This window comes from Hyperolius riggenbachi, chromosome 1 (assembly GCF_040937935.1).
Source record: "Hyperolius riggenbachi isolate aHypRig1 chromosome 1, aHypRig1.pri, whole genome shotgun sequence".
In the NCBI taxonomy this organism is placed as follows: domain Eukaryota; kingdom Metazoa; phylum Chordata; class Amphibia; order Anura; family Hyperoliidae; genus Hyperolius; species Hyperolius riggenbachi.
Genome location: NC_090646.1, coordinates 92,630,149 through 92,656,923, shown reverse-complemented (window position 1 = coordinate 92,656,923; position 26,775 = coordinate 92,630,149). Strand labels below are relative to the sequence as shown.

At 42.4% G+C, this 26,775-nt stretch overlaps 1 protein-coding gene and 1 long non-coding RNA gene across 6 annotated transcripts in view; one reads left to right on the top strand and one right to left on the bottom strand.

The window, feature by feature from the left end:
• LOC137563877 (uncharacterized) overlaps nt 1-3,155 on the bottom strand; it is a 53,399-nt gene extending 50,244 nt beyond the window's left edge. The window contains exon 1 of the long non-coding RNA XR_011030460.1: nt 2,834-3,155. This is a non-coding gene — a long non-coding RNA (uncharacterized lncRNA). The remainder of the gene's footprint in view (nt 1-2,833) is intronic.
• SORCS2 (sortilin related VPS10 domain containing receptor 2) overlaps nt 1-26,775 on the top strand; it is a 1,283,452-nt gene that overhangs the window by 966,279 nt on the left and 290,398 nt on the right. For all 5 annotated transcript variants that reach the window (XM_068276884.1, XM_068276875.1, XM_068276891.1 and 2 more), the window contains exons 6-7: nt 10,198-10,262; nt 21,901-22,019. In XM_068276884.1, the coding sequence (XP_068132985.1) occupies nt 10,198-10,262; nt 21,901-22,019 (184 nt within the window). The remainder of the gene's footprint in view (nt 1-10,197; nt 10,263-21,900; nt 22,020-26,775) is intronic.

Below are 26,775 nucleotides of genomic sequence, written 5' to 3'. Positions count from 1 at the left end.
GTTAAAAAATGGCGCACGCAGAGTGGCTTACACTTATAACTAAATATCTAAATAGCGTTATAAGTGTTAAAAATGCAGGGATGGACTAGTGTTAGGCAGCGGGAGTCGGAGGGGGAGAGTATTAGGCAGCGGGAGGGTTTAGCCTGAGAGAGGCAGACACAGGCAGAGGGGTTTGTTTGTATACATTACCCGGTCCCTGATTGCGTCTTCTCTCCACTTCCTACTTATTTTGAATGAATCCGTCAGCCAGCCAATCACAATGCGGCTTCAGTCCCCGCATGGTGATTGGCTGGCTGCAGGACTCTTGCAAAACAGGAAGTGGAAAGAAGACGGGATCGCTGGTACCAGGTAATGTATGAGAGATGCTGATAATGACATCTTAATACTAAAGTTATTTAACGTTTCAGGACAATTTTGCCTTTTTGAAACAGAAGTTATTTGTAATAATTTAGCTTTAACCTCTTGAGGACTGCAGGGCTAAATCCCCCTAGTGACCAGGCAATTTTTAGTTTAAAAGGCCACTGCAGCTTTAAGGCCAAGCTGCAGGGCCGCACAACATAGCACACGAGTGATTCCCCCCCCCCTTTTCTCCCCACCAACAGAGCTCTCTGTTGGTGGGGTCTGATCGCTCCCCCCATGTTTATTTTTTGTTTAATAAATATTTGTGTTGCCGTATTTTAAAAAAAAAACCCTCTTCCTTTAAATCCCTTCCCTCCCTCGCTCCCTCCCTCCCCACAGCCGGCCAATTACGGCGATCGGCTGTCATAGGCTTCTGCCTATGAGAGCCGATCGCTCTCTTGTCCCCCAGGGGGACAGCCGTGTCTGATCGCAGCGCTGCACAGAGTAAATAGACGGCGATCACGCCGTCTAACAGTCTCCCGAACGGAAAGGTGCTGCTTAATGTGATGCAGATCAAAATATTATATATAAGCTTTATCCACAAAATAAAAGCAACTTTAGTCTGATAGCCAGTGAATAAAGAGTCTCTAAACGCTAATTTCCTCTTCTAAGCAGGAACTGAAAAGGCCCATGGTATAATTACTCAATCAGCACACAGCATCCTCTGAAATATCTGGTGCAAGGCACTTGAGAGGCGTCTCCTGCTGTGAATAGGGCCGTAAATGTCACAAAAAAACAGCTTAAAAAGTTGGTTTATTGCTGACACTTTCATGCTGTTAACAATTCTGAGGACAATTTATTTCCATGTATGTTTACATTATTTTATAATTTTCCTTGAGCACATCCATAATCAGTTGTGCATTGGATGTGATTCCACTTAGGAATTGTGTTAGCTACAAATATAATAGAAGCAGGGTCGTAGCAATAGCCACTGCACGGGATGCAGGCGCAGGGGGGCCCCTAGTTATGGGCTGCCCAGGGCCATTTTCAGTGGCAGGAGGGGGAACAAGTGCAGGAGAGGAGGCAGTGGGCACACAACGGTGGGGAGGGAAGCCCAACTTCACCTTTCTTCACCTTGGGCCCCCCTTCAGTGCTCCAGGCTCTCACCCTCCAGAATTGATAGGGCACCTATAACTTGCTATCTATACTGGGGGCAGCTATAGCTGGCCATCTATATTGGGGGCACCTATAGCTGGCCACCTATACTGGGAGCACTGATAACTGGCTACCTCTACTGGGGGCACCTATAACTGGCTATCTATACTGGGGGCACCTAAAACTGGCTACCCATACTGGGGGCACCTATACCTGGCTACTTATACTGTAAGTTATACATCCTGCCTGGCCTGCCTTTACAATTTCTTCTTTTTGTTTTTGGGGGGATTTTTTGGGCATGGGGGCCCAATCCAAAGTTTCACAGGGATGCCCAGTGTTTTCTAGTTACGATAACAGTGCAACTAGGGGGCGACATTCAGCTTCCTGAAGGAACCATAAAGGACCAGATCCACTTTGATCTTCTGACGACTGGGCATTGTTTGAGCGGTGAGCGATTGTTTCCGAGATCTTGCGACGTGGGTGCAGACGGGCAAACAACTGGTCTAGTGTGTATGTGTTGTCATTATGATAACATTCTTTTGAATCAGGATGACACCTTTTATTGGCTAACCTAAAAGAAAAGGAGTGAGCTTTCAGCTAATAATCCGTCTTCAGACTCAACAAAAAAGATGTAACAGAGGCGCCAACAGGGGCGTTGCTAGGATCCGATGAGATCCTGGGCACTTTTGGGCACTCCAGCCGGGAAAATGGGTGTGGCCATACACCAGAATGAGGGTGTGGTTATGGGCGGAGCCAAATTTACATGAAATAAACAGCAGTCTAAGAAAGCCTGCCCAGCAAAATGATGGATGAAGCCCCCTCTCCTTTAATACAAAAAAAATGCAGCATGTCATATAAATAGACACTTCAACAGTTACTTGGCTTCTGTGCTGGCTAGTTTGGCTTTCTGCTGGGTGGGCTGGCCTGCCACCAGGTTATCTAGCAGTCTAGCATTCCCTGACCTTCTAGTGGACCCCCTCCCATGCTCCCACGGGCCTCCCATTCAGGCACCACAACTCCCAGCATGCCCCCATAGAAGAATTACAGCTCCGTGCATACCTCCATAAAGGCATCACAGTGCCCAGCATGGCACCACAGCACCCAGTATGCCCACATAGAGGCACCACAGCACCCAGCATACCCCTGATTGATGCACCACAGCTCTCAGCATGCCCGCCATTGAGGCACCACAGCTGACTCTGCCTGGGGCACATCTGGGGCACCCCAGAATATATCCGGGGCACGTGCCACTGATTTTTGGGACTAGCACCGCCCCTGGGTGCCAAAGAGAATAAAATGTATTAAAACAGGTTAAAAATAGAGGTAGTGGCGAACTTACCTGCTAATTGATGACTCAAACAGTCAACTTCAGAAAATACTTTTTAATTTATCACAAAAAAAACCTCCAAACATGCGATGCATTTTGCGGGACAGACAAAGCAGGAGTATCTGTATCAGGATATCTGTGTGCTTGACGGAGGCCCAGATATCTGTTTACAATATACATATTTCTTATAGAGTTCTTTTATAAAATTGCAGCTCAGACTCTGTTTATATGTAAATATGATAGTAAATTTGAATTATTGGCAATGCACAAAACTTTGTACACTGTATTTTTTACAATTCATATACTAAAATGTCCTGATTTCCTGGCTGGCTCCTGTAATTCTATTTCCTGTAGAGATGACAGTTCAGTTTTACTGGATGTAATTGTGTCTGGACTCCTCCCCCTATCTTATCCTCATCCACATGAGGCAGTCTTGGCTGAGGGCACAAGTTTCTCTCTCTTACTTCCACTGACTAGCTGCTTTTAGCCAGCATTCCAGTTAAAGTGAACCTCCGGACTAAAAATCTACTCAGCAGCACTGGAAAGGCTTGGTGTTTCTTTAACAGTTTCACAGCATCAGAACTTTGTTTTTCTTACCAAAGCATCATTTTTTAGCTGCATTTCTAGCTAAGCTCCTCCCCATCAAAGAAAACTGCCCGGGCTTTTTTTCACTGATGCTGTGCAAAGCATGATGGGATTTCCTATGTTGTTATTCATGTTGCCTAGCAACTGGGAGGGGTGATCAGGACACAGGACAGTTGGAACTGTGTCTCATGCTCCCTGTCACCTCCTTTCAACCAAAAAGATGGCTGCCCCATGAAATCACAAACATTTGCCTGTTCTTTTAAAACAGGGTGGGTAAGAGATTATATTACCTATCTATTTTAATTAACATAACTAATGTCAGTATGTTTGTTTAAGCTGGAGTTCCTCTTTAACCAGTGGCTGGATAGTGTAATGGTTAAGGGCTCTGCCTCTGACTAGAGTTGGGCCGAACGGTTCGCCGGCGAATGTGGTTCGCGCGAACTTAGGTGGTTCGCGTGCGGGTACCGCACGCGAACGTTTTGCGGAAGAAGTTCGGTTCGCCCCATAATGCACCTGAGGGTCAACTTTGACCCTCTACATCACAGTCAGCAGGCCCAGTGTAGCCAATTAGGCTACACTAGCCCCTGGAGCCCCACCCCCCTTATATAAGGCAGGCAGCGGCGGCCATTACGGCCACTCGTGTGCCTGCATTAGTGAGAGTAGGGCGAGCTGCTGCAGTCTCTCATATAGGGAAAGATTAGTTAGGCTTAACTTCTTCCTGGCTGCATACCTGTTCTGTTCAGTGAGCCCTCAGCCCACTGCATACCTGTACTGTGATCCTGCCACTGCATACCTGTTCAGTGATCCTGCCACTGCATACCTGTTCTGTGAACCCACCCACCACCACTGCATACCTGTTCAGTGATCCTGCCACTGCATACCTGTTCTGTGAACCCACCACTGCATACCTGTTCTGTGAACCCACCCACCACTGCATACCTGTTCAGATCCTGCTGCCACTGCATACCTGTTCTGTGAACCCACCCACCACCACTGCATACCTGTTCAGTGATCCTGCCACTGCATACCTGTTCTGTGAACCCACCACTGCATACCTGTTCTGTGAACCCACCCACCACTGCATACCTGTTCAGATCCTGCTGCCACTGCATACCTGTTCTGTGAACCCACCCACCACTGCATACCTGTTCAGTGATCCTGCCACTGCATACTTGTTCTGTGAACCCACCCACCACCACTGCATACCTGTTCAGTGATCCTGCCACTGCATACCTGTTCTGTGAACCCACCACTGCATACCTGTTCTGTGAACCCACCCACCACTGCATACCTGTTCAGTGATCCTGCCACTGCATACTTGTTCTGTGAACCCACCCACCACCACTGCATACCTGTTCAGTGATCCTGCCACTGCATACCTGTTCTGTGAACCCACCACTGCATACCTGTTCTGTGAACCCACCCACCACTGCATACCTGTTCAGTGATCCTGCTGCCACTGCATACCTGTTCTGTGAACCCACCACTGCATACCTGTTCTGTGAACCCACCACTGCATACCTGTTCAGTGAACCCGCCACTGCATACCTGTTCTGTTCAGTGGACCCGCCACTGTATACCTGTTTAGTGAACCCGCCACTGCATACCTGTTCTGTTCAGTGGAGTTTGGTGTGTCAGTGTGAAGCAGTACCTTAATTACACTACCTGATTGATGTATACACATGCAAGATGTTTTAAAGCACTTTAGGCCTGTCATTTAGCATTCAATGTGATTTCTGCCCTTAAAACGCTGCTTTTCGTCAAATCCAGATTTTTCCCGGGGACTTTTGGCGTGTATCCCACTCCGCCATGCCCCCCTCCAGGTGTTAGACCCCTTGAAACATCTTTTTCATCACTTTTGTGGCCAGCATAATTATTTTTTTTTTTCAAAGTTCGCATCCCCATTGAAGTCTATTGCGGTTCGCGAACTTTAACGCGAACCGAACCTTCCGCGGAAGTTCGCGAACCCGGTTCGCGAACCTAAAATCGGAGGTTCGGCCCAACTCTACCTCTGACACAGGAGACCTGGGTTCAAATCTCGCTCTGCCTGTTCAGTAAGCCAGCACCTATTTCAGTAAGGAGTTTCTTGGGCAAGTCTCCTTAACACTGCTACTGCCTACTGAGTGCGCTCTAGTGGCTGCCTCGCAAGCGCTTTGAGTCCGACAGGAGAAAGGAGCTATACAAATATTGCCATTTAACCACTTCTCTACCACAGATTTTTTTCCCCTTCAAAAGTTCTTCCCATTCATTTGGTAATAACTTTATTGCTAATTATCACACTGAAATGTTCTATATATTATTTTTTGTGGAACAAACTAGGCTTTCTTTGGGCAGTACTTTATGCTAAGAATTATTTTATTTTATATGCATTTGAAAGGGAAGAAGTAGAAAAAATCAAATGTGCTATTGTAGATAAAGATAAAACAGACAAATTTTATTTGCCCATTTGTCCCGGTTATTACAATGTTTAAATCATGTCCCTAGTACAATGTATGGAGGTAATATTTTATTTTGGGTTGGGGTGAAAAAGTTAAAAAATAATGAAAATGTATTTAATTTGTCTATGGTAAGTGTATAATGGTGTATTTGGAAGTAGTTTTACTTTTTGGCCAAAAGATGGTGCTATACTTACTCCGTTTGCTGAAAATAGAAAACATATGTTTACAGGTGTTTATAAACAGGGACATAGAAAAGAGTGGCAGAGCAGAAACTTGTTATGATAACAATCTAGTAAGCTGCACTGCTGGCCACAGAGTTATTCTGTCTGTAGGCAGCAGGGGGAGGAGGTGGGCGGGGTGTCTCTCTGCTCAGCAATGAGAGCTTCTTCCTAGCTGGGGAACACCCACCCACCTGGCAGCTGCAAGCACGTGCAAATGGATTCTGGGTTGTATGACTGACTTTTCCAAGAGAAAATTTATCAGCATGAAAATGAAATATGAATATTATGTGAGTAATATAATCCCCCTACTTACCTTTACTAACAATGAAAAGCAGGAAAAGTAAACGGGGGCTTTAAATGTAATACGGTATTCACAGCTGTATTTAAAAAGAGAGGCAGGCAGGTAACTTGTTCTTTAATCTCATCCAACCTTCCCAGACTCCTCAGTGTCTCAGCCTTGAATCTCATACCTCAGTGTGGCCATAAATTACGAGTGTAATGTCTCCACATATGGAAGTCCATTATTAATTTCATAGACACGTTTATTAAGGCGGCATTAAATCCCAGCTATAATATACCCACCCTGCGGTGCAATAATTGCTTTCTGTGTGCTTTGATGCTTTGCTTTTTGGCTATATTTATGTAGAAGATAAATAAGAGGGTTTTTTTTTATTTCCTTTACCTTTTTATGTTCCTGAGCAACTTTCACTTTATGAGGGAGAGATTTTCTCTTTGTTGCAGTGGCGATCTAATCTTTTATTCATTGTGCAGCATTAATTACACATCACAGTTGCTTTATTCTGAGCCTAGTACAGCTTTTTATTCTTGACTTGATAAATTGGCTTAAAATACAGGAAACTGAAGACTGTGGAATACATTTCACTAGGCCGGGTATTAAAGTAATTACTTTCTGCTGTGCCTTATTACTGACACCACCGCTGATTGTTCACTGTGACGGAAGTGCGTTCAGAGTTTTGTGCTTTGAATATTTCTCAGTTGAAGGCTCAGAACAACATTCACTCTCAGCAAACCAGAGGCAAAGGTTTCAGGGCGCAGGGTCTGGTTTGTAGGAGAGATGGGAAGATTCAGCTCAGAGCAGCAAAAACGTTTTATAAAGTTTTTTAGTTAATACAAATGACCAGCATACAGTGGTGTAACTAAGGAGCCTGGGGCCCCAGTGCAAGTTTTACATGGGGCCCCAAGCACTCTATTGATATGGAGCCCCAAAACATACCAAGGACAGCTGCAGTGTTAGGGCCAGTGCACACCGAAAACCGCTAGTGTATCCGCAAACGCTAGCGGTTTTTTGAAACGTTTTTTCAGAGCGATTCTAAGCATGTTTGAAGCGATTTTCCAAACATGCCTAGCGATTTTTGGAGTGTTTTGGTGTAGCGTTTTTTTATATTTTGTATTATGGTAGAGAACAGAGGCGCCAAAAGGATAAAAACAATATTTAAAAGTTTTAAAATTATTGCTTAGGAGGCAGTGGTGGACTCACCTCCCACAAGCAGACACAACAACTGTGTATTCACAAAAGGGACATTTATTGGTATACTCCAAATAAGGTTGCAACGCGTTTCGCAGGTCAAACCCGCTTCATCAGGCAATTACAGGAAGGAGCACACAACAGCAGTATGTCCAGATAGCACCTGGCGCCTCACTGAGGCGCCAGGTGCTATCTGGACATACTGCTGTTGTGTGCTCCTTCCTGTAATTGCCTGATGAAGCGGGTTTGACCTGCGAAACGCGTTGCAACCTTATTTGGAGTATACCAATAAATGTCCCTTTTGTGAATACACAGTTGTTGTGTCTGCTTGTGGGAGGTGAGTCCACCACTGCCTCCTAAGCAATAATTTTAAAACTTTTAAATATTGTTTTTATCCTTTTGGCGCCTCTGTTCTCTACCATAATACTGATTGTATCCACCTTTGGTGGAGGGGGATACCCCTTCTTGTTTTTCAAGCCTACAGAGAGCGACTTCTTATTCCTGAGTGAGGACAGGCTAATCTCCTCACCTGCCTACACAGTGGTTGCCTGGAGGTAACCCTGGTTTGTGAGTATACAATTCATACTCTTTCTAATTATCCAATTACCTTGACATACTACACCATATCGGGCTCTCGGTTCTCTCTTCTTCATTTTTTATATTTTGTTACAGTAAAGCTGTTACTGAACAGCTTCTGTAACAAAAACGTTTGGAAAATAGCTCTGATCTAGTGCTTTTCAGAGCGATTCTCCACTATCCTATACTTTATATTGAGCCAGAATCGGCTCAGAAATCCGCAAAAATGCTGCAGGACCCGACTTTGCGTTTGGGGAAAAAAACAAACTGCTCTCTGTGCACCATCCCATTCACATTCATTAGCCAAGCGGTTTTCAACAGCGGTTTTTAAAAACGCTCAGAACCGCTCTTGGTGTGCACCAGCCCTCAGAGAGCTGTAATCAGAGTAAAAAAATTGCTTGATAATGGTTAGCACTATGCAGTGCACATGTAGAGGTGCTCATTATCCACCTAGCACCAATAAAAAGCTAATAAGATGGATGAAGCATGGCTCCTAGTGGGCTCCTCTGGCCCAAGGGCCCTGGTGCGGTCGCAACCTCCGCACTGCCTATTTATACGCCACTGCCAGCATAGGATTGTCAAAAAAGATGGTTCAACGCCATCCAGTAAAAAAAAAATGACAAAGATTTGTACTTCAATATTAAAGTGGACCTGAACTCTTGCACAGGACAGAAGGAAAACAGAGAAATGCACCCTATATGTATTTAGAGAGTTTAGCCTGTTTAATTCCCCCTCATTTGTGTCTAATCACTAGTTGTAATTTGATCTCTCCCCTGTGTCACCTGACTGCTATGGCAGATAAGGCAGATAAGCTCATTTGAAAGCACAGGATGTTAACAATATGCCTGCTTCCATGAACGCATGCAGTAGAAACAGTGCAGATGTATTTTAGGATTTGTATAAGCTGTAACAAAGAATTGTTTTTCTTTAAAGGTTATTGTGCTGTTGTATATCTTATAGAGCAGAGAAAAAGTTTTGAGTTCAGGTCCGCTTTAGAGTGAACTGAGTTGCAGTTGTAGCACTTGGGGCAATCTCATTAGCACATTAAAAATGCATGCTAACAATGTGGCTCATTACTAAAAACAATTCCATTCTACCTCTTCTTTTTACATTTAAATGTTAGTTAGAGGCTTTTATTGCCCCCCTTGCGAGGCCTGTCATCTGTAGAAAGAACAGGCAGAAAAGAACTGCTATAATTAGCAGTAGCAATGAGCAAACAAAATGTTTCATCAGCAGGGGTTAAGTCACACTTGTTAAAATTCACAGCTTCCCCTGAATAAAGAAGGGAAGGGGAGGGGTGAAAGTGGCAACTCCTACAGCTATTAGAAACCAGCACAAACTGCTGAAAAAATCTGCTTGGATCCCTTTAAAAACCAGCACTTCCTGTAGTTCTATTTCCTGTTGAGTTCATTTTTATTGGAGAGCTAGCTGTCCGAACTATTCCCCTTCCCATCATGACTAACATGAGGAAGGGAGTAGCAGCCAACCTGTTCCTGTATGCCCAGGTCACCTGATAATTGAACTCTTTTTGATAGTACTACATCTCAGCAATCTCATATGTTCATATCCCTCTTAATCCTTCCAACACCCTGCCAAGCCTCTTCATAAAAGGATATATAAGATTGGTGAAAAATGAATTCTTGTTGCAGGCAGCGCAAGGCAATGAGATCTGCACCTCACTTTTAAAAGACATTAGAAACGGTATGGAAAGGTATATATGCTTTATTTCATATGGAGCTGGGAGAAACTGTACCTGCAGTAAGAAGAGGTGGGTGTGGTCAGTCTATCTGCTCTGGGATGGTGAAGGAACCTCCCACTGCTTTGGCCACAAGGAGCTAAAGGAACGAGGTAGGAGTCAGCAGCAGCTAGGAATTTAAAATATATTTATTGAAAAACAACTATAAATGTGCAATGTACAAGCCTTAGTATGTTGCTATTAAATTAACCGTTATTACCCTATACATTAAAACACGGTGACTGAACAAGGACCCTCCCATATTTGTGTACTGAATACATTTGTGATGTTGTTTAGATAAGATGAATAAGTGTATATGTTTATGTGTTTTGCAGGTCTGTAGCTGGAGTAGACTCAGATCCCGGAGTGGTACACGTGGAAATGCAAGATTCAGATGGAGGTGAGGCACCTATGTTTACTACAGACAATGACATTTATCGTCATATGGTAGCATCCATGCAGTGGTTATATAATATATTATAAGTGCTATACAAATAGTCATTACTACACTAAGTAATATAAAGTGTACTTCAACTCTCCTGCTCCTATTCAATTAACTTTTTCTACGAAATTTTCTCCTAAGAGATAATTCTTTATCTTCACTAGGGATGGTCCGAAATGGCAATGTCTAATTCCAATGGAATGCCAATATCTGCCAATGTCGATTTCCAATTCCACAGAAATCTGAATTTCCAATTTCGGAGGAATCTGCTTTTTTTAAAAGTTGTTTTTGCAGAATCTGCTATATTTTACAGATGTACTATATTATGCCGACATCCATGGTACACGTCCAAATTCTTTGAGTAGCCAAATACACCCAAGTCGGAAGTATTGGGCCAATCAGAGAGTATGGAGGTTTACCACAGAAAACGGAATACTGCAGAAATTTTAGGCCAATCACGAAAAGTTTTAAGAGCCAATCGCAAGAAGTTTCAATATAAAATTTCTAAAATTGGTCTAAAATTTCTGCGGTATTTTGATTTCCCGGGTAAACCTCTACATTTTCTTATTGGTCCAGCACTTGTCATTGTTCTAAAATGTCCAAGTCCATTACCGTAGTAGTAGTCACGCTACTAGAGTACCGTGGGTCATGCTACTAGTATATCACGCGGTATTTCCACACGTAATTGCAGGTAATATTGTTGTGCACTGTAATATTACTGTGCAATGATGAATCGTCCCCTAAGAGATTGCACAAAGCAAAATGGCAGCACCCATGGCACAGAGATAAACCTCTCTGCAGGGCTTTCTAACTAGATTTTATGGCAATGTCCATATAAAAAAGATGCTATGTAGAACATGGCATAGCAAGTTTGCATTAACCTAGTCTAAAGCCCGGCCAATAGAAAATAAACAAAGGATGAAAAAATACCTGCGCAGAAGTCAAGACAATGATACAGTCCTCCTGTACTAGAAATTGACAGTAAAGTTTCCCCCTCCCTAAATCATCATATGCCTGCTCAGCTATGGGACCAGGGCCGGATTACCGACCAGGCAACAAAAGCAGTCGCTTGGGGCCCCATTCAGAGTCAAAGGGGCCCCATCAGCACATAAACCAGCCCTCCCAATCCTGTCAGCGGTGGCTGGATGGTATAATGGTTAAAGGGACTCTGAGCAGTGCAGTAACTATGGAAAAATGCATATCATTTTAAAGCTCTTTCTCCTCTTTCCAATGATATATAAACCGCCGCACTATGCCTTTTAGTTTTCACTATTTTCGCGATAGAAATCTCGGCCACTGCAATTTCGATCGCGAAAATAGCGAAAACTAAAAGGTGTAGGATAGCAGTTTATCTATCATTGGAAAGAGGAGAAAGAGAGCTTCAAAATGATATGCATCTTTCCATAGTTACATTGTATCACACAGGACGACTTTTCTCCAAATTCGGCAGCTCGATTCAGCACAATGCAATGAATGTTATTTGTCTTGTCTTGTCAAATGATGCCGTGCGCTGCTGATTGTCTTCAGAGCCAGGCTCTCCTCCTAGGTCCCCCTCCTGCTACTGTGTGCTCTGCCACTGCCCACTCCTCCCTCCCTTCCCACAGAGAACCACAGCTGCAGCAAGAATGATAGCAGCAGATGGCAAACGCTCACTCACCTATCCATGATCCAAGCAATAGAGATCCCGTCATCTGAAACTCATCTGTCATTTCTACAGTGCAGCCGCTCGCTCTGAACTTCCTGATTCTCAGATCAGACAGGAAGTAGTAATAGTAGTAGTAACAGAGCGGCAGCACTCTAGAGGAGACAGATGGGCTCTGGATGACGGGACCTCTATTGCTTGGATCGCAATAGGTGAATGTGTGTCATCTGGTGCTGTCATTCTCCTCCGCTGCGGCTGCCTTCTCTGCTGGACTATCATATTCACTGGGATGGAGGCTGCATGGTGGCTGTCTAGTTTGGGAGGAAATCGGTTGTTCGGTGGTGGGGGTGGTTATGTAATTCTGTCTGGGGAACGGCTTCCGGTTTGGCGGTGTCCAGAGCTTTCTGCTATTGCCAGGCTGGAGATGCAGGGGGAAAGTGCTGCTGCTGTAATATCTGGCGCCCTCTTCACAGGGGTGCCCCAGTCCCTGAGTGCAAATGTCCCAGCCATTCATCTCTCACTCTGCATTTTGCTGCTGCTATTCCCTGCATTGTGCACCCACAGAGGAAAGTGGGCTGTTGCCCATAGCAACCAGTAGCTCGGCTGCCCCGGTGTGTGCGGCATGTTGCTGTGCAGCTGCATCTTTTGATTCTATTACAAGACAAGACAAATAACATTTATATTGCGCTTTTCTCCTTGCGGACTCAAAGCGCCAGAGCAGAGCAGCAGCCACTAGGGCGCGCTCTATTGGCAGTAGCAGTGTAAGGGAGACTTGCCAAAGGTCTCCTACTGAATTAGTGCTGGCTTACTGAACAGGCAGAGCCGAGATTCGAACCCTGGTCTCCTGTGTCAGAGGCAGAGCCCTTAACCATTATACCATCAGCCAACTATTACGACATGATGGGGGGCCCAAATCAGTTACTTTGCTTAGGGCCCCATTTAGCCTTAATCCGGCTCTGTATGGGACTAATGGTGTCCATACACTAATCTGCGTCTATGCCAAGCTGTCGCCATCCACATCAGGTGGTGCACATATAATCCACTGTATGGGTGATTGAGGTGCGGGGTGGGGGGGAGCAGCATACTTTAACATCTCTGTTTTTGGTGCTAGAGGCCCTCATTCGAAGCCTGTCTGCTTTATCTAAATACCATCTGTTTTAAGAAAGTAAAAAAGTATTTTGCAATGCAACGTTAAAAGAAATAGCAGTTATTCATGCAGGATTTTCTTAGCACGTTGTTATTGAATTCCCCGCAGCAGGAGGCTTCTGCTCCTCCTCCTCCTCCCCTCCTCTCTCCATGTGTGGTATGGCCCAGCTGAGTATGTCTTTTCCTGCGGGTATCACTGGGCAGACATTAGAATAACCATCAGATCAGCTGTACGTAGTTCTAGTCTCCTAGTTGGTCCAGAGACAAATGGCCTCTTGCCCCTTTTTTAATAGTTTAAAAAAAGACAGTTACAGATCATGACACAACCATCTATCCAGCACTGTAATGTATTCCACATTTTTATGACAGAAAACCTTCCAAGTCTTTAAATAATGTTACTCGTTCCATCAGCGGGTTGTGACTTAGAATACATTCTCACAGATGTTGGCTGTAACATTTGTTTGCTGATGATGCCTTCTGTAATCTGGGTAAATATGTACAGTATGCCAGAAGTGTAAAGCAGCATAAATACAGAACTAAACTGAAAAGGAAAGACTGCCAGAACAATTTCTCCCTTTAATAACTCAAAAGGAAAATAGTGAATATTTTTATTGCATACACATTTTCAGATTTCCTTTTGTGTCCGCTGTTGCCACATTTAGAATTTATCCAGCTCAGAAGACGTCAACGTCGCTGGAACCCAGAGCTGAGACTTATACAGTTCTGTAATACATTCAGCAAAGGTATCCCTGAAATGAAAGCAAGGAAAATACATTTTTTTTTAAAAAACACAAACATCTATCTCTGCTGGAAAGAGGCAATGGAGAGTGTTGCCTCACACTAACATTTCAATGCACTGTAGTCACATATTCTCAACAATAAGGTCTTCATTATTGAATAGATTCTTAAAGCGTGATTAATAAAAAAAAGCATGTACCTGTAAACTAGAGAATATACTTCAAGATTGGACTGTTGACATTCAAATCATTACACAATTAGGGCCCTGGAAACATGAAGGACTTGCTGAAACACCACACCTCCCACAATCAGATCAGCAGGATCCATAAACCCGGTCACTCCCAGAGTGCACCTCAAAACCTTTGGAGACAAAGCTTTCAGTTATGCTGCCCCTAACCTTTGAAACCCATTACCACACCCAGCCCCATCCCTGGAGGGATAAAATTCTAGACTTAAAAGCTACCTGTTTAGCCTGGCATTTGCAGACTTGCAGAATTTTTCCTCTGTACCACAATGTACCATTCAACCAATTACTGGTCGGAGCCATGCTTATGCATTTTGAGTCCTATGGGAGAAAAGCTTACAAATGTGGTTTGTTTTTTTCCCCTCCGTTGTGTTGTGATCCTGTTTTTACAGGATGTAGAAGACAATGCCCCAATGTGAACCTAGCCTTACTATTTGTAGCCGCTGCATCACGTATTACACCATAGGGATGGCAGTCCGGTGCAGAAAATACATTCACAAACCAGCATTCGTGTTGGGATATTTGGGTTCGTGTACCCAGGTGCCCCCGAATGCTTGCTCAGGGGTTCTAGTTTATGAGGAGGGAGGCTATGTGCACCCCTGCCTATAGCAAGCTGGTATCTAAGCTGAGGGAGCCTTCATTCAAGTTTTTCACAGATTAAGCCTCAGCTACACGGTACAGTTTTCCATCAGATCAACCGGTGATCTGATAAGAAATTGCATTGTGTGTAGGTGTCTATTGCAAAATCTATTGCAATCCAATTTGATCGGTTGGAAATTATCTAATAAATCCATCTATCTGACAAAAAATTGTAACGTGTAGATGAGGCTTTTATAGAAACCCCTGTGGCTCCTGAGTTTTCTAAAATGCGGTTTTTCACAGAAGACAACCTCTTCCCGGTATTTATTTATAACGTAATCATTTTCTGTTTTCAAAATGTCTAACAGGTTTTTCCAAACACTTATTATTGACTAAAGATGGTCAATAAAATGCAAATAATCCCAGGTTATATGCAAAATGTATGCAGTTTGGAATGGGGCCAATGAAGACAAATAACATTTATTTAGTGTTTTCTCCTGGCGGACTTAAAGCGCGCTAAGTAGGCAGTAGAAGCGTCAGGGAGTCTAGCCCAAGAACTCCTTACTGAATAGGCGCTGGCTTACTGAACAGGAAGTGCATTTGATTGGTCCAATTGTAAGCTTCATAAAAATTTGCATTCAAGCATAAATTACTGGTATTTGTATCTTGTTGATCATTTTTATTGTTCACAGAGATTTCAGTCAGTTGAACTATCTATGTGTTATCCAGGGGCGTAGCAATAGGGGGTGCAGAGGTAGCCACCATATCTGGGCCCCGAAGGCAGGACCGGAGCTACCATAGGAAAAAATGGGCAATTGCCCCAGGGCCTCAGAGCCTGTAGAGGGCCCCAAGGTTTCCCTCCCCATCTTAACTGTTGCTCCCCAGGGACTCTGCAGAGTCTTTGGCAGAGTAGCGTCTCATCTGTGCTGGCGGGCAGGTGAGACACTACACTGACATAGACACTGCAGAGGTCCTAGGGAGCACATTAAGTTGGGAGGTGATTGGGGGAGGGTCAGCAGCCAGCTCAAGGGCCCAGGAGGGAAATTTGGCTGCAACAAAGGGCCTCTAATGACGCTTTTTGGTCGGGGGGTGTCTGTTGGGGGGCCCCCAGGCTAATTTTGCCCTAGGGCCCAATTGTTACTTGAACCGGCCCTGCCCAAAGGTCCCCCCCTCAACTACAGTATTAGCTCTTTATTGGTCCTGTGCTGGTAATAATCACTTATATAGATATTTTAAATAGTAGTGATCACTAACAAACAGTTCCCCATCCCATTCTTGCACCTCTGACACTGTAGTTGCCATTGGCAGGTTTTGGTGCGCCGTATCAATTGTTATGTATAGAGTGCATTGTAAAACTTGCATCGGGGCCCATAGCTCTTTAGCTACACCACTGGTGTTATCCAAATGTACAGTTTGGGCCCCTTGCACACTTACCGCGCCATGCCACGGCACACTACTCTCCCCTGAGGCTCGTCGCAGTGGCCATGAAAGTCTGTGACACAGGCCACAATATCCGCGGTGCAAGGTGATGCGACAGCAGCTGTCTGCGCGTTGTAGAGGCTGCAGTGTGTTGCCGTGCGATGCGCGTAGTACATGGTAGTGGTGCACATGCACAGATCAGGGGTGTTTTTGGGCAAAGGCCATGCAGGAAAAGCCCTAGGGTGTACTCTTATATAGGGCACACACCTTTTTGTATCAATGTAAGTTTCATGCAGTCAGCAGTGCACTGCTCAGTAGGTGATGCACTTCCTGTCCGGCAGTTAGCATGGGGAACGGGGGCTCATAGATATCCTTGTCAGCGCAGACTGCCACAGGGCACAAAATACATGTAATGTGGGAGTGTAATGGATTGCGGTGGGGTCTTATGCTGCATGACAATCGCACCACACCATGTGTTAAAAGAGTCCAAAACCTGCTGCTTCTGCCAGGACTTACTGCAAAGCAGCTAAACATTATGAAGCCCTCTAGAAGCTGCATGGCTCATTATGTCTGCAGTTACACCCTTTCCTTGGAGACCCCATTAGGGAGATTTTCCCACAGTAGTGTACCCCCCTCCCCTTTATAACGTTGTTGTGACAGCTGGATTCCCCTGTCATTTATTCCAGGTTATAGGTAATTCATTGGGTGACTGTGAAACCATAGCATGCCTTCCTAATGACTGTGGTTGATGGATGTAACCGAGGACTTTGTTGGGAATATCTTATCAAAAGAACCCTGTGACAAAATGATGTTAGAATTTGCTCTGCATTTTTAGATTTAGAGGTACAAGCAGGTGAGCTTCATTATCAGAAGATTGAGGATGAGATGAATACATTGAAGGAACTGCAAGAGATTATTATGACTATTGTTATTATTTATGTATTATTTATTCAGTGCTGTCAGAGTAACTGTAACTTTTTACAAAGTACATTGGAAAGTAAATTGCATAGTACATTATGTTGGATTTTTTTTTTTGTAACTGATAAATAAATGATTTATTTATAAAGCGCCAACATATACCGTAGCGCTGTACAAAGTAAGAAAAAAACATGGGGCACGTAATAATAATACAAACAAACGGTATATATTTATTGTATTTATAAAGCACCACCATATTACGCAACGCTGTACATTAGTTAAGGCTACAGACAATATTTAGGGGTGACATACAGGAATACATGCAAACCAGATCATGCAGCACAGTATGAGTACAAGGTAATGCTTAGCCAGTCACTGGATGGGGCACGGAGATTAGGCAAGTCAAGTTCACACAAGAGTTCACTCAGATCCATAGGATGGGGGTGCGGAAATAGAGGTGCATGAGCAGGTAGGAGACATAAGGAGGAGGACCCTTCCTGAAGGCTTACAGGCCTAGGTCAAGTGTGTTGTGGCTTCCCTTTCTTGTACAGCAGCGCCCCTCCCATCCCATGTGTATCCCCCTCTTCCATGTGTATCATCCATGTACAGCAGCCCCTTTCTTTCATGTACAGTTCCCTTGAGCATCAATTTCCCTTTTCCATGTGTTGTTGCTCTTTCATGTCCAGGTGCCCCCTTGGGTTGCAGCCGCCCATGGTCCAGGCCTCCAGAAATCCATCACTGATTAGTATAAGATACAGAATTTATATTTACTGTGACAAAAGTAACATGATGAATAAAATGTATAACAAATTCCAAGGCACTAAAAGGTGAGAGAGCCCTCTCCTTGCGAGCTTACAATCTAAAGGAATCATGAAATATTCAGTGCTAAGTGTGGTTTGCCTTCATAAAACAGAAGGAATTTGCGATAATTCAGCTTAAAGTGAAAATCTGTGGTCACCCACAATGCACCGCTACTAAATATGCAAATTACTGTATCTCTTTATGCCCCTGAAGCCAGGCTTACATCCAGAACCGCTGGTGTATAGCAAGCCTATAGCTTTACGTTTTACAGAGCCATACCAAGCCCACATGCAAATGGCCTGTTACGGACTTTTGGTCCTCCTCAGTGCATGGCAGGGACTGATAAGGCTCTATGGGATGAGGCTTGGACCAGTGCAACAGAGTAACCAAGCAGCTCAGGGTGACCCAAAACCACAAGGAAAGTATAGTGGACTTAAAGAGACCGAAAAGCCCTCCTACTAAAAACGCAATGCTACATATTGCAGAGCCATGCACTGAGGAGGAGAAGGCAAACCACAGTAATACAAACCACCTCCATAGTAGGAGGGCTTTTTGGTCTCTTTAACCACTTTACCCCCGCCCGTACGAACTTCTCCATCCCTTTTTCCATCCTTTCACCCCCAGGGACGGAGAAATCCGTACTTTCCGCACTCCCGCCGCTGCCCGCGCTTCCGCTCGCTCAAGCGCGCACTCCCGCGGGTAAACACGCCGCCGGCCGCTCGCCCGGAGATCAATGAACGGGAAAATCCATCCCCGTTCGTTGATCTAAGCCCCGCAATGATCCGCTGCATCTCCGCTAAGCAGCGCGATCATTGTGAAAAAAAACCCCGATCCCAGCCTCCTAGTACTTCCTCCAAGCGTCCGAAAGGACGCTTGGAGGTTGCATTAAACAAAAAGTTACTGTTGCCATCTTGTGGTCAAATAGTAAAACTACACCCTAAAGCATTTTTCACATACAAATAGATAACTTATACACAAAAAAATTAACTCATTACCTCCCACACTCCCCATTTTTTTTTGTAATAAAAAAAAAATAAAAAAAATACATAAATAGTTACCTTAGGGACTGAACTTTTTAAATATTTATGTCAGGAGGGTACAACACTGTTACTTTATAAACTATGGGCTTGTAATTAGGGATGGACGCAAAACTGAAAAAAATGCACATTTATTTCCAAATAAAATATTGGCGCCAAACATTGTGATAGGGACATAATTTAAACGGTTTTATAACCGGGACAAATGGTCAAATACATTTCATGGGTTTTAATTACAGTAGCATGCATTATTTAAAAACTATAATGGCCGAAAACTGAAAAATGATGAATTTTTTCCCACATTTTTCCTATTTTCCCATTAAAACACATTTAGAATAAAATAATTCTTAGCATAATGTCCCACCTAAAGAAATCCTAATTGGTGGCGGAAAAACAAGATATAGTTCATTTAATTGTGATAAGTAATGATAAAGTTATAGACGAATGAATGGAAGGAGCGCTGAAAGGTGAAAATTGCTCCGGTGCTCAAGGGGTAAACCCCCTCAGTGGTGAAGTGGTTAAAGAGAAATTCCGACCAAGAATTGAACTTTATCCCAATCAGTAGCTGATACCCCCTTTTACATGAGAAATCTATTCCTTTTCACAAACAGACCATCAGGGGGTGCTGTATAACTGATATTGTGGTGAAACCCCTCCCACAAGAAACTCTGAGGACCGTGGTACTCCTGGCAGTTTCCTGTCTGTGAACCTTGTTGCATTGTGGGAAATAGCTGTTTACTGCTGTTTCCAACTGCCAAACAAGCAAGCAGAAGCTACATCACCTGCCAACAGTAAAAATGTCACCATGTGATAAATGTCAGAATGTAAATCAGGGATTTTAAAAGATTTTACAATGGGCAAAGACTGACTAAATAATTTATACATAATTATTGTAAAAATGAAGCACTTTTTTATTCCATTATTTTCACTGGAGTTCCTCTTTAAGTCCCCTATACCTTCCTTGTGGTTTTGGATCACCTCGAGCTGCTTGGTTACTGTGATGAAATCTCTAATCAACAAACTCTAAGGTTATTTATTACGATTATGTGAATCTGCTATCAAGCAAAATTATGCATGTCTCTGCTCTGCAGTCATGATGGCAAATTGTGAATTTACTACGGGATTCTTGAGCATCGCAATGCTACTGGCGGTGGCTGCATTGTTCTCGTGCTAGAAGTCAGTAATGCTGTATTCAGCATGCTCATTATTAGTATACAATAGTACAAGAAGTGATTTATTTTTGAATTAAACTTGACAGTACATGTTAAAGAGAATCTGTATTGTTGAAATCACACAAAAGTAAACATACCAGTGTGTTAGGGGACATCTCCTATTACCCTCTGTCACAATTTCGCCGCTCCCCGCCGCATTAAAAGTGGTTAAAAACAGTTTTAAAAAGTTTGTTTATAAACAAACAAAATGGCCACCAAAACAGGAAGTAGGTTGATGTACAATATGTCCACACATAGAAAATACATCCATACACAAGCAGGCTGTATACAGCCTTCCTTTTGAATCTCGAGAGATCATTTGTGTGTTTCTTTCCCTCTGCATCTCTCATGCACTGAAGTTTCAGGCTGCTCTTTTCTTCCTGCAAACAGCTTTGCCCTTGTCTGTAATTCCTCACTATGTGAAAGCCCAGCCAGCTCAGAGGACGATTTATCCAGCTTGTAAAAGATAAGAGAGAAGAGAGAAGCTGCTCTAATCTAAATAACACACAGGCAGTGTGCATAGAGGGGCCTGGAAGCGGGAGTTCATAGCAGAACCACAACACTGCAGAACTTGGCAGCCTTCCAGACACAGGCTGACAAGTCTGACAAGAGAGAGATAAGTTGATTTATTACAGAGACTGTGATAGTACAAAGTGCTGCAGTAAGCCAGAACACATTAGAATAGCTTTTGGAACTTGTAGGATGATAAAAAACAGGATGCAATTTTTGTTACGGAGTCTCTTTAAAAAAAATGAACAGTGTGGTGTTCCCAGGGCTGGATTTAGCAAGTACTACACCAGGCACGAAATGTGTGTGGGTACATATATATATATATATATATATATATATATATATATATATATATATATATATATATATAATGTGCAGTATATACTCTTCAAAAAAATGGTGCTGTCTAAAGGAACAGCATGTAAATAATGAGCATGAGCACAGGAGTTCCTCGTTCAATACCTGTTTGGGTAAATTTGAGATCAGGATAATGTGACATACAGTATAAATATAGATTTGAAAGATAGGGACATCACCATAAAATAACACAATATACTAACTAGAGACTTATTCTGTGCTATTTTCTTCCTGTGCGGATATTGGTAAGTGCAAAACAACTACTATTAGACACTCAAAAAATTATTAATTATCAAAAGAACTGCCAGGAATACAGGGGGGAAAAAGTAACAGCTTTTTGATATGTTCATTTCAACCAAAGCATTTTTCATGGTTTTGAATAGAATAAGTGTTATTTTGTGATCTGGGATTGCGACTCTTTCCCTGTGCGCAAAAACCCTGACTTAAAAAAAGGCAAAAAAACTGGAGGGGTTCTATCTCTTCTCCAGTCTGCTGAAATGTTTTAGCAGCAGCTGGAGAACATTGGGTACCACCAGCACCGGGACTTTCAAGCTGACACTGACAGCTAAAATTTGGGAAGACAGCTCAATGAAATAATAGGTGAAGTAGCCATCTCAGGAAGTTAAAACTCAGACAGTGCCAGTCATTTTCAGAGTGAAGATTTAGATGTTTACAAATGCCTATTTGTGACTCAATTTGTTCTATACCCTGTACTGTGTTTATTCTGCTTCTGCTCCCCGGTGCCTCTCACACGTGTTCAATGATTTGCAGTTCCAGACAGATTCTGTTTATTTGAGGCTAGCATCGCCTCCTGAGACCGCAAGAGATACAACACACTTGTGTCTGGATACGTTTGTCTCCCGCACCGCACAGCGAACATCGCCTTCCCTGCAAATACAAATGGTCAATATTTATATTGTGAAAAACGCCACTTCTCCTCTCCACCAGCCTCTTCCAGATACTTAATGTTTCCACTATTGATCTCTCTCCGCAGGTTATCGATATGTGACATGCCAGATTCAGAATTGCTCTGACAAAACACGAACATTCCCGTTCAGCGGAGACATCGATCGCAATTCTTTGACCGTGCAGGATGATTACATCTTTCTTAGGGTAAGTGGCATAACATTAAGTTTGCTATGAGCACTTGAATTATGGGTTATTAAATAACATAAGTGGGGCTCACAGGGAATTTCTGTTTCACACAAGTGATAGAGATGGATAAAGGTCATATGGATAGAATCTTATGACTGAGCCATTATGTGTCTTTATGGTGTAAGAAAGATCCGTGCATGTAACCATTGCTGGCCTACATTGATTCCCTGGCTGCATGCTCTGCTGTCTCAGCAACATTTGACAGTGTTATGTTTATTACTGAGCTCCAGGCATACAGTTAAAAGGAGACAAGTGCCACTTTTTTCTGCAGTTTGTCCTGCTTTCTAATAGCAAAAAGAGCTGCCATGTTCCCCCTCCCCCTTTCAGCTGCCAATTATTTATCCAGGGAAGGTGTAAAGAAAGTATTTGTTGCTTCTCTAAACTCTTTGAACCACATCTCTCCACCCCCGCTTACTGATGAAAGCTTTGTTTGCACTCTGCTAATGTGTGCAGTAAAATAATTCCATCAGTTCTTATTTGCCTGGAATTTCTGGAGTGGGGCGGCCTCGGAAGTAGGGTATAAAGGCCTCTGCTAAACTTCTGAATGTAAAAAGGTAAAATTTATGGTTTTTTTAACAATGAGCCACATTGTTGGCTTGCATTTTTAATGTGCTATAACTAGTTATAGTAATTACTGGCCACACCGACCCACCGGTCTACACTTAAATATATATAGATGGTGATGTTAAATGCACGATCTGTCTGCAACTACATGGCAAACTCCCATTTTTTATTTTTAATGTGCTATTGAGATGCCCTGGGTGCTAAAAATGTTGCTCGGTTCCCTTTAAAGCCCCACTCCAAATACTTCACTTTTTAACGTAGTTGCTCTGGAATGCAGTGACTTGCCACTACTTGCAGCAAAGACTTTCATTACTGCTGGTTGCAGCTTTCTAAGAAAATTCAGCCTGTGACCTCCCCCTCGCAGTATGAACAGCTGGACGATGACATTAAAGTGGAACTAAACTCAGAACTGCATCTTTGCTCTGAAAGATAGCCACAGCATATTAATCTTTATGGGAAAAAATCTTCATTACAATTTATGGAAATCCTAAAAAAAACTGAAGTTTTAACTTGGATTCATTTACCAGGGAGCACTGAAGGGGTTAAGCATCAGTGTATGAGGAAACAGCTGCAACAGAGTATCCTGGAGAGCTCCTACAATCTATTCACAGCTATTGATAAGAGCTAATTAGGCACTTTGACCCTGCTATTCAAACACAGAATGCTGAGCAGTGAATTTCTTTAACAACTACATGTGGATTCAAGACTTTTCATTGGGTGCTGTGCAAGAGTTCGGGTGAACTTTCAGGCAGCAGCCCCACCCACAAAGCATGCTACCAATTCCCTTTACTTAAAGAGACACTGAAGCGAAAAAAAAATTATGATATTATGATTTGTATGTGTAGTACAGCTAAGAAATAAAACATTAAGATCAGATACATCAGTCTAATTGTTTCCAGTACAGGAAGAGTTGAGAAACTCCAGTTGTTATCTCTATGCAAACAAACCATTCATCTCTCTGACTAAGTTAGTCGTGGAGAGGGCTGTTATCTGACTTTTATTATCTCAACTGTTCCTAGACTATTTACTTTTCCTCTGCTAGAGGAGGGGTCATTACTTCACAGACTGCTCTGAAAGACTCATTTTGAATGCTGAGTGTTGTGTAATCTGCACATATTAGAGAATGATGCAATGTTACAAAAAACACTATATACCTGAAAAAAAAATAAAAGTATGAGAATATTTTCTTTGCTGCTAATCTTCTAGTAATTATTCATAGTACACAACCAATTCATTACATCATATTTTTTTTTTCGCTTCAGTGTCTCTTTAACATCTTCTGGTCATGTGATCAAATTTTAAAGAGGATTAGCTGCAGAGATCGTGTTTCTAATAAAAATGGAACAGTGTTTGAGTAGTTGGATTACCAGATTATGGTATGTTATGTTTAGATCTCTGTAAACATATGAAATTCTTTCAAGAAAACAAAGGCAGACCATTTAAATGCCAAATAGAGTGTGTCCTTGTTTGGGATTAAATCTGCAAATGTAGTGTTGCAAGGCGAAAGTGCTAAACCCTTAAAGTGATTTTATTCCTTTAGTGGAAATATCATTAGGTACCAGCGTTGTCAATAATGTATTATTATTATTATTGATGTTTAAAGGATGCCCGAAGTGACATGTGACATGATGAGATAGACATGTGTATGTACAGTGCCTAGCACACAAATAACTATGCTGTGTTCCTTTTTTTCTTTCTCTGCCTGAAAGAGTTAAATATCAGGTATGTAAGTGGCTGACTCAGTCCTGACTCAGACAGGAAGTGACTACAGTGTGACCCTCACTGATAAGAAATTCCCTTTTTTATCTCTTTCCTGCTCTCAGAAGCCATTTTCTGCTAGGAAAGTGTTTTATAGTTGGAATTTCTTATCAGTAAGGGTCACACTGTAGTCACTTCCTGTCTGTCAGGACTGATTCAGCCACTTACATACCTGATATTTAACTCTTTCAGGCAGAGAAAGAAAAAAAGGAACACAGCATATAGTTATTTGTGTGCTAGGCACTGTACATACACATGTCTATCTCATCATGTCACATGTCACTTAAGGTATCCTATAAAGTAGCAACATATTCTGTGGCGCTGTACAAAGAAAGAAACAAACAAGGTGTACAGATAATTGTATGCCTCAAATATGAACACTGGTACAAATTACAGAATTGGTGATTACAATGACAGATGAAAAGCTAACCAAAGCAGGTACTAGAGCTGAAACGGAGACTCTTTTTTATTAACAATAGTTCTTTGTTGTCCTTCACCAAATTTTGTATTGCAAACCAAAAAGAAAAAAGGGGTGTGTGCTCAAACCAGGTATCACTGGCTACCTCATGTCTATTGACTAATTAAAATGTCATACCATTTTAAAAATTGCATCTGCTTGCCAGTATATGCAGGATCTAAAACAAACAAATGTTATATGTTTAGGTTAGAACTTAGAACTTGCAAGTACAAAATAAAATTGAGAACTCCTATGGTTAAATAATGTTATTTAGTTCTGGGTATTATAGGTGGGTGTTGGATTTTGCGACACAATACCACACAATTGAAAGCATCAATATGGTGCTCTATTTTTTTCATATGCTCTAATACTAATCGAATATTAGAAACCAAAGATTTGGGGTCACAGAGGATCACCATGGCGTCATAATAATGTAAAAAGCCCATAAATATAAAATAACCATTTTAAAGAGAATCTGTATTGTTAAAATCGCAAAAAAGTAAACATACCAGTGCGTTAGGGGACATCTATTACCCTCTGTCACAATTTCGCCGCTCCCCGCCGCATTAAAAGTGGTTAAAAACAGTTTTAAAAAGTTTGTTTATAAACAAACAAAATGGCCACCAAAACAGGAAGTAGGTTGATATACAGTATGTCCACACATAGAAAATACATCCATACACAAGCAGGCTGTATACACCCTTCCTTTTGAATCTCAAGAGATCATTTGTGTGTTTATTTCCCCCTGCAGCTATCTTCCACTGAAGTGTCAGGCTGTTTCTTCCTGCAGAGTGCAGACAGCTCTGCCTGTATGTAATTCCTCAGTATGTGAAAGCCCAGCCAGCTCAGAGGAGGATTTATCCAGCTTGTAAAAGATAAGAGAGAAGAGAGAAGCTGCCCTAATCTAAATAGTGCAGAGAGGGGACTGGAGGGGGGAGATGCATCACAGAACCACAACACTAAAGAACTTGGCAGCCTTCCAGACACAGGCTGACAAGTCTGACAAGAGAGAGATAAGTTGATTTATTACAGAGACAGTGATAGTATAAAGTGCTGCAGCAAGCCAGAACACATTAGAATAGCTTTTGGAACTTGTAGGATGATAAAAAACAGGATGCAATTTTTGTTACGGAGTCTCTTTAAGATTAATTTTGGTTGGAGTGGGAGATCCGAAATACCAGAATTGACAGAAAAGTGGCACAACCACCTTTCTTCCATTAGGTCTCACACTTGACATTCTGGAATGTCTTTGACTTCCTACATAGTCTACATACAGAAGATTTACGTTTTGAGGATTCATATATTTCGGGATTTAATCTTGGTGACGGGCATCTCAGTTCTGGGATTTTAGGAGTTAAGTATTGCTTATTTAACCAAAACCTGTTGCCTAAATAAAATCAATATGAGTGTCATCTACTAGTCTGGAGGTCTTAATGAATTCGTACGAGACTACATAGATTCTCTCTTCTAAGTTGCCAGCTTCAATCACACACGGCTTCTGTTGGAGAATGAAGATCATTGCCTACAGAAAACCATAGGCATCCTACTTAAGTTAATCATTTTTCGCGGTCCAGCTATCTGCGCGCTGTCTCGTTTATTACAGAACTATCATCTTAGCAACCTCCGTAATCGACTGAAAAGGTTTAGGTAAAGTCAGCAGCAGACCTGGTTTCTCTTGGGTATTGTATTTGTTTCCCAGAGCAATGCTGGCTAAATCGTAAAATGGTTGGTTATCCTAATACCCCGCAACTGTACACATTTCTGAGAAAGCTAAGAAGCCAGTCTTAATTCTCCATTACTAAACATACATTGATGTTTTCATTGGTAGATTTACTGAAGTGGCAAGTATCCTAATCCTATTTTCTCTTTGCATGGGCAGAATTTATTTTTTAATACTTTTTTTTTTACTGTTCAATATGTGAAGTACTAAAAAGA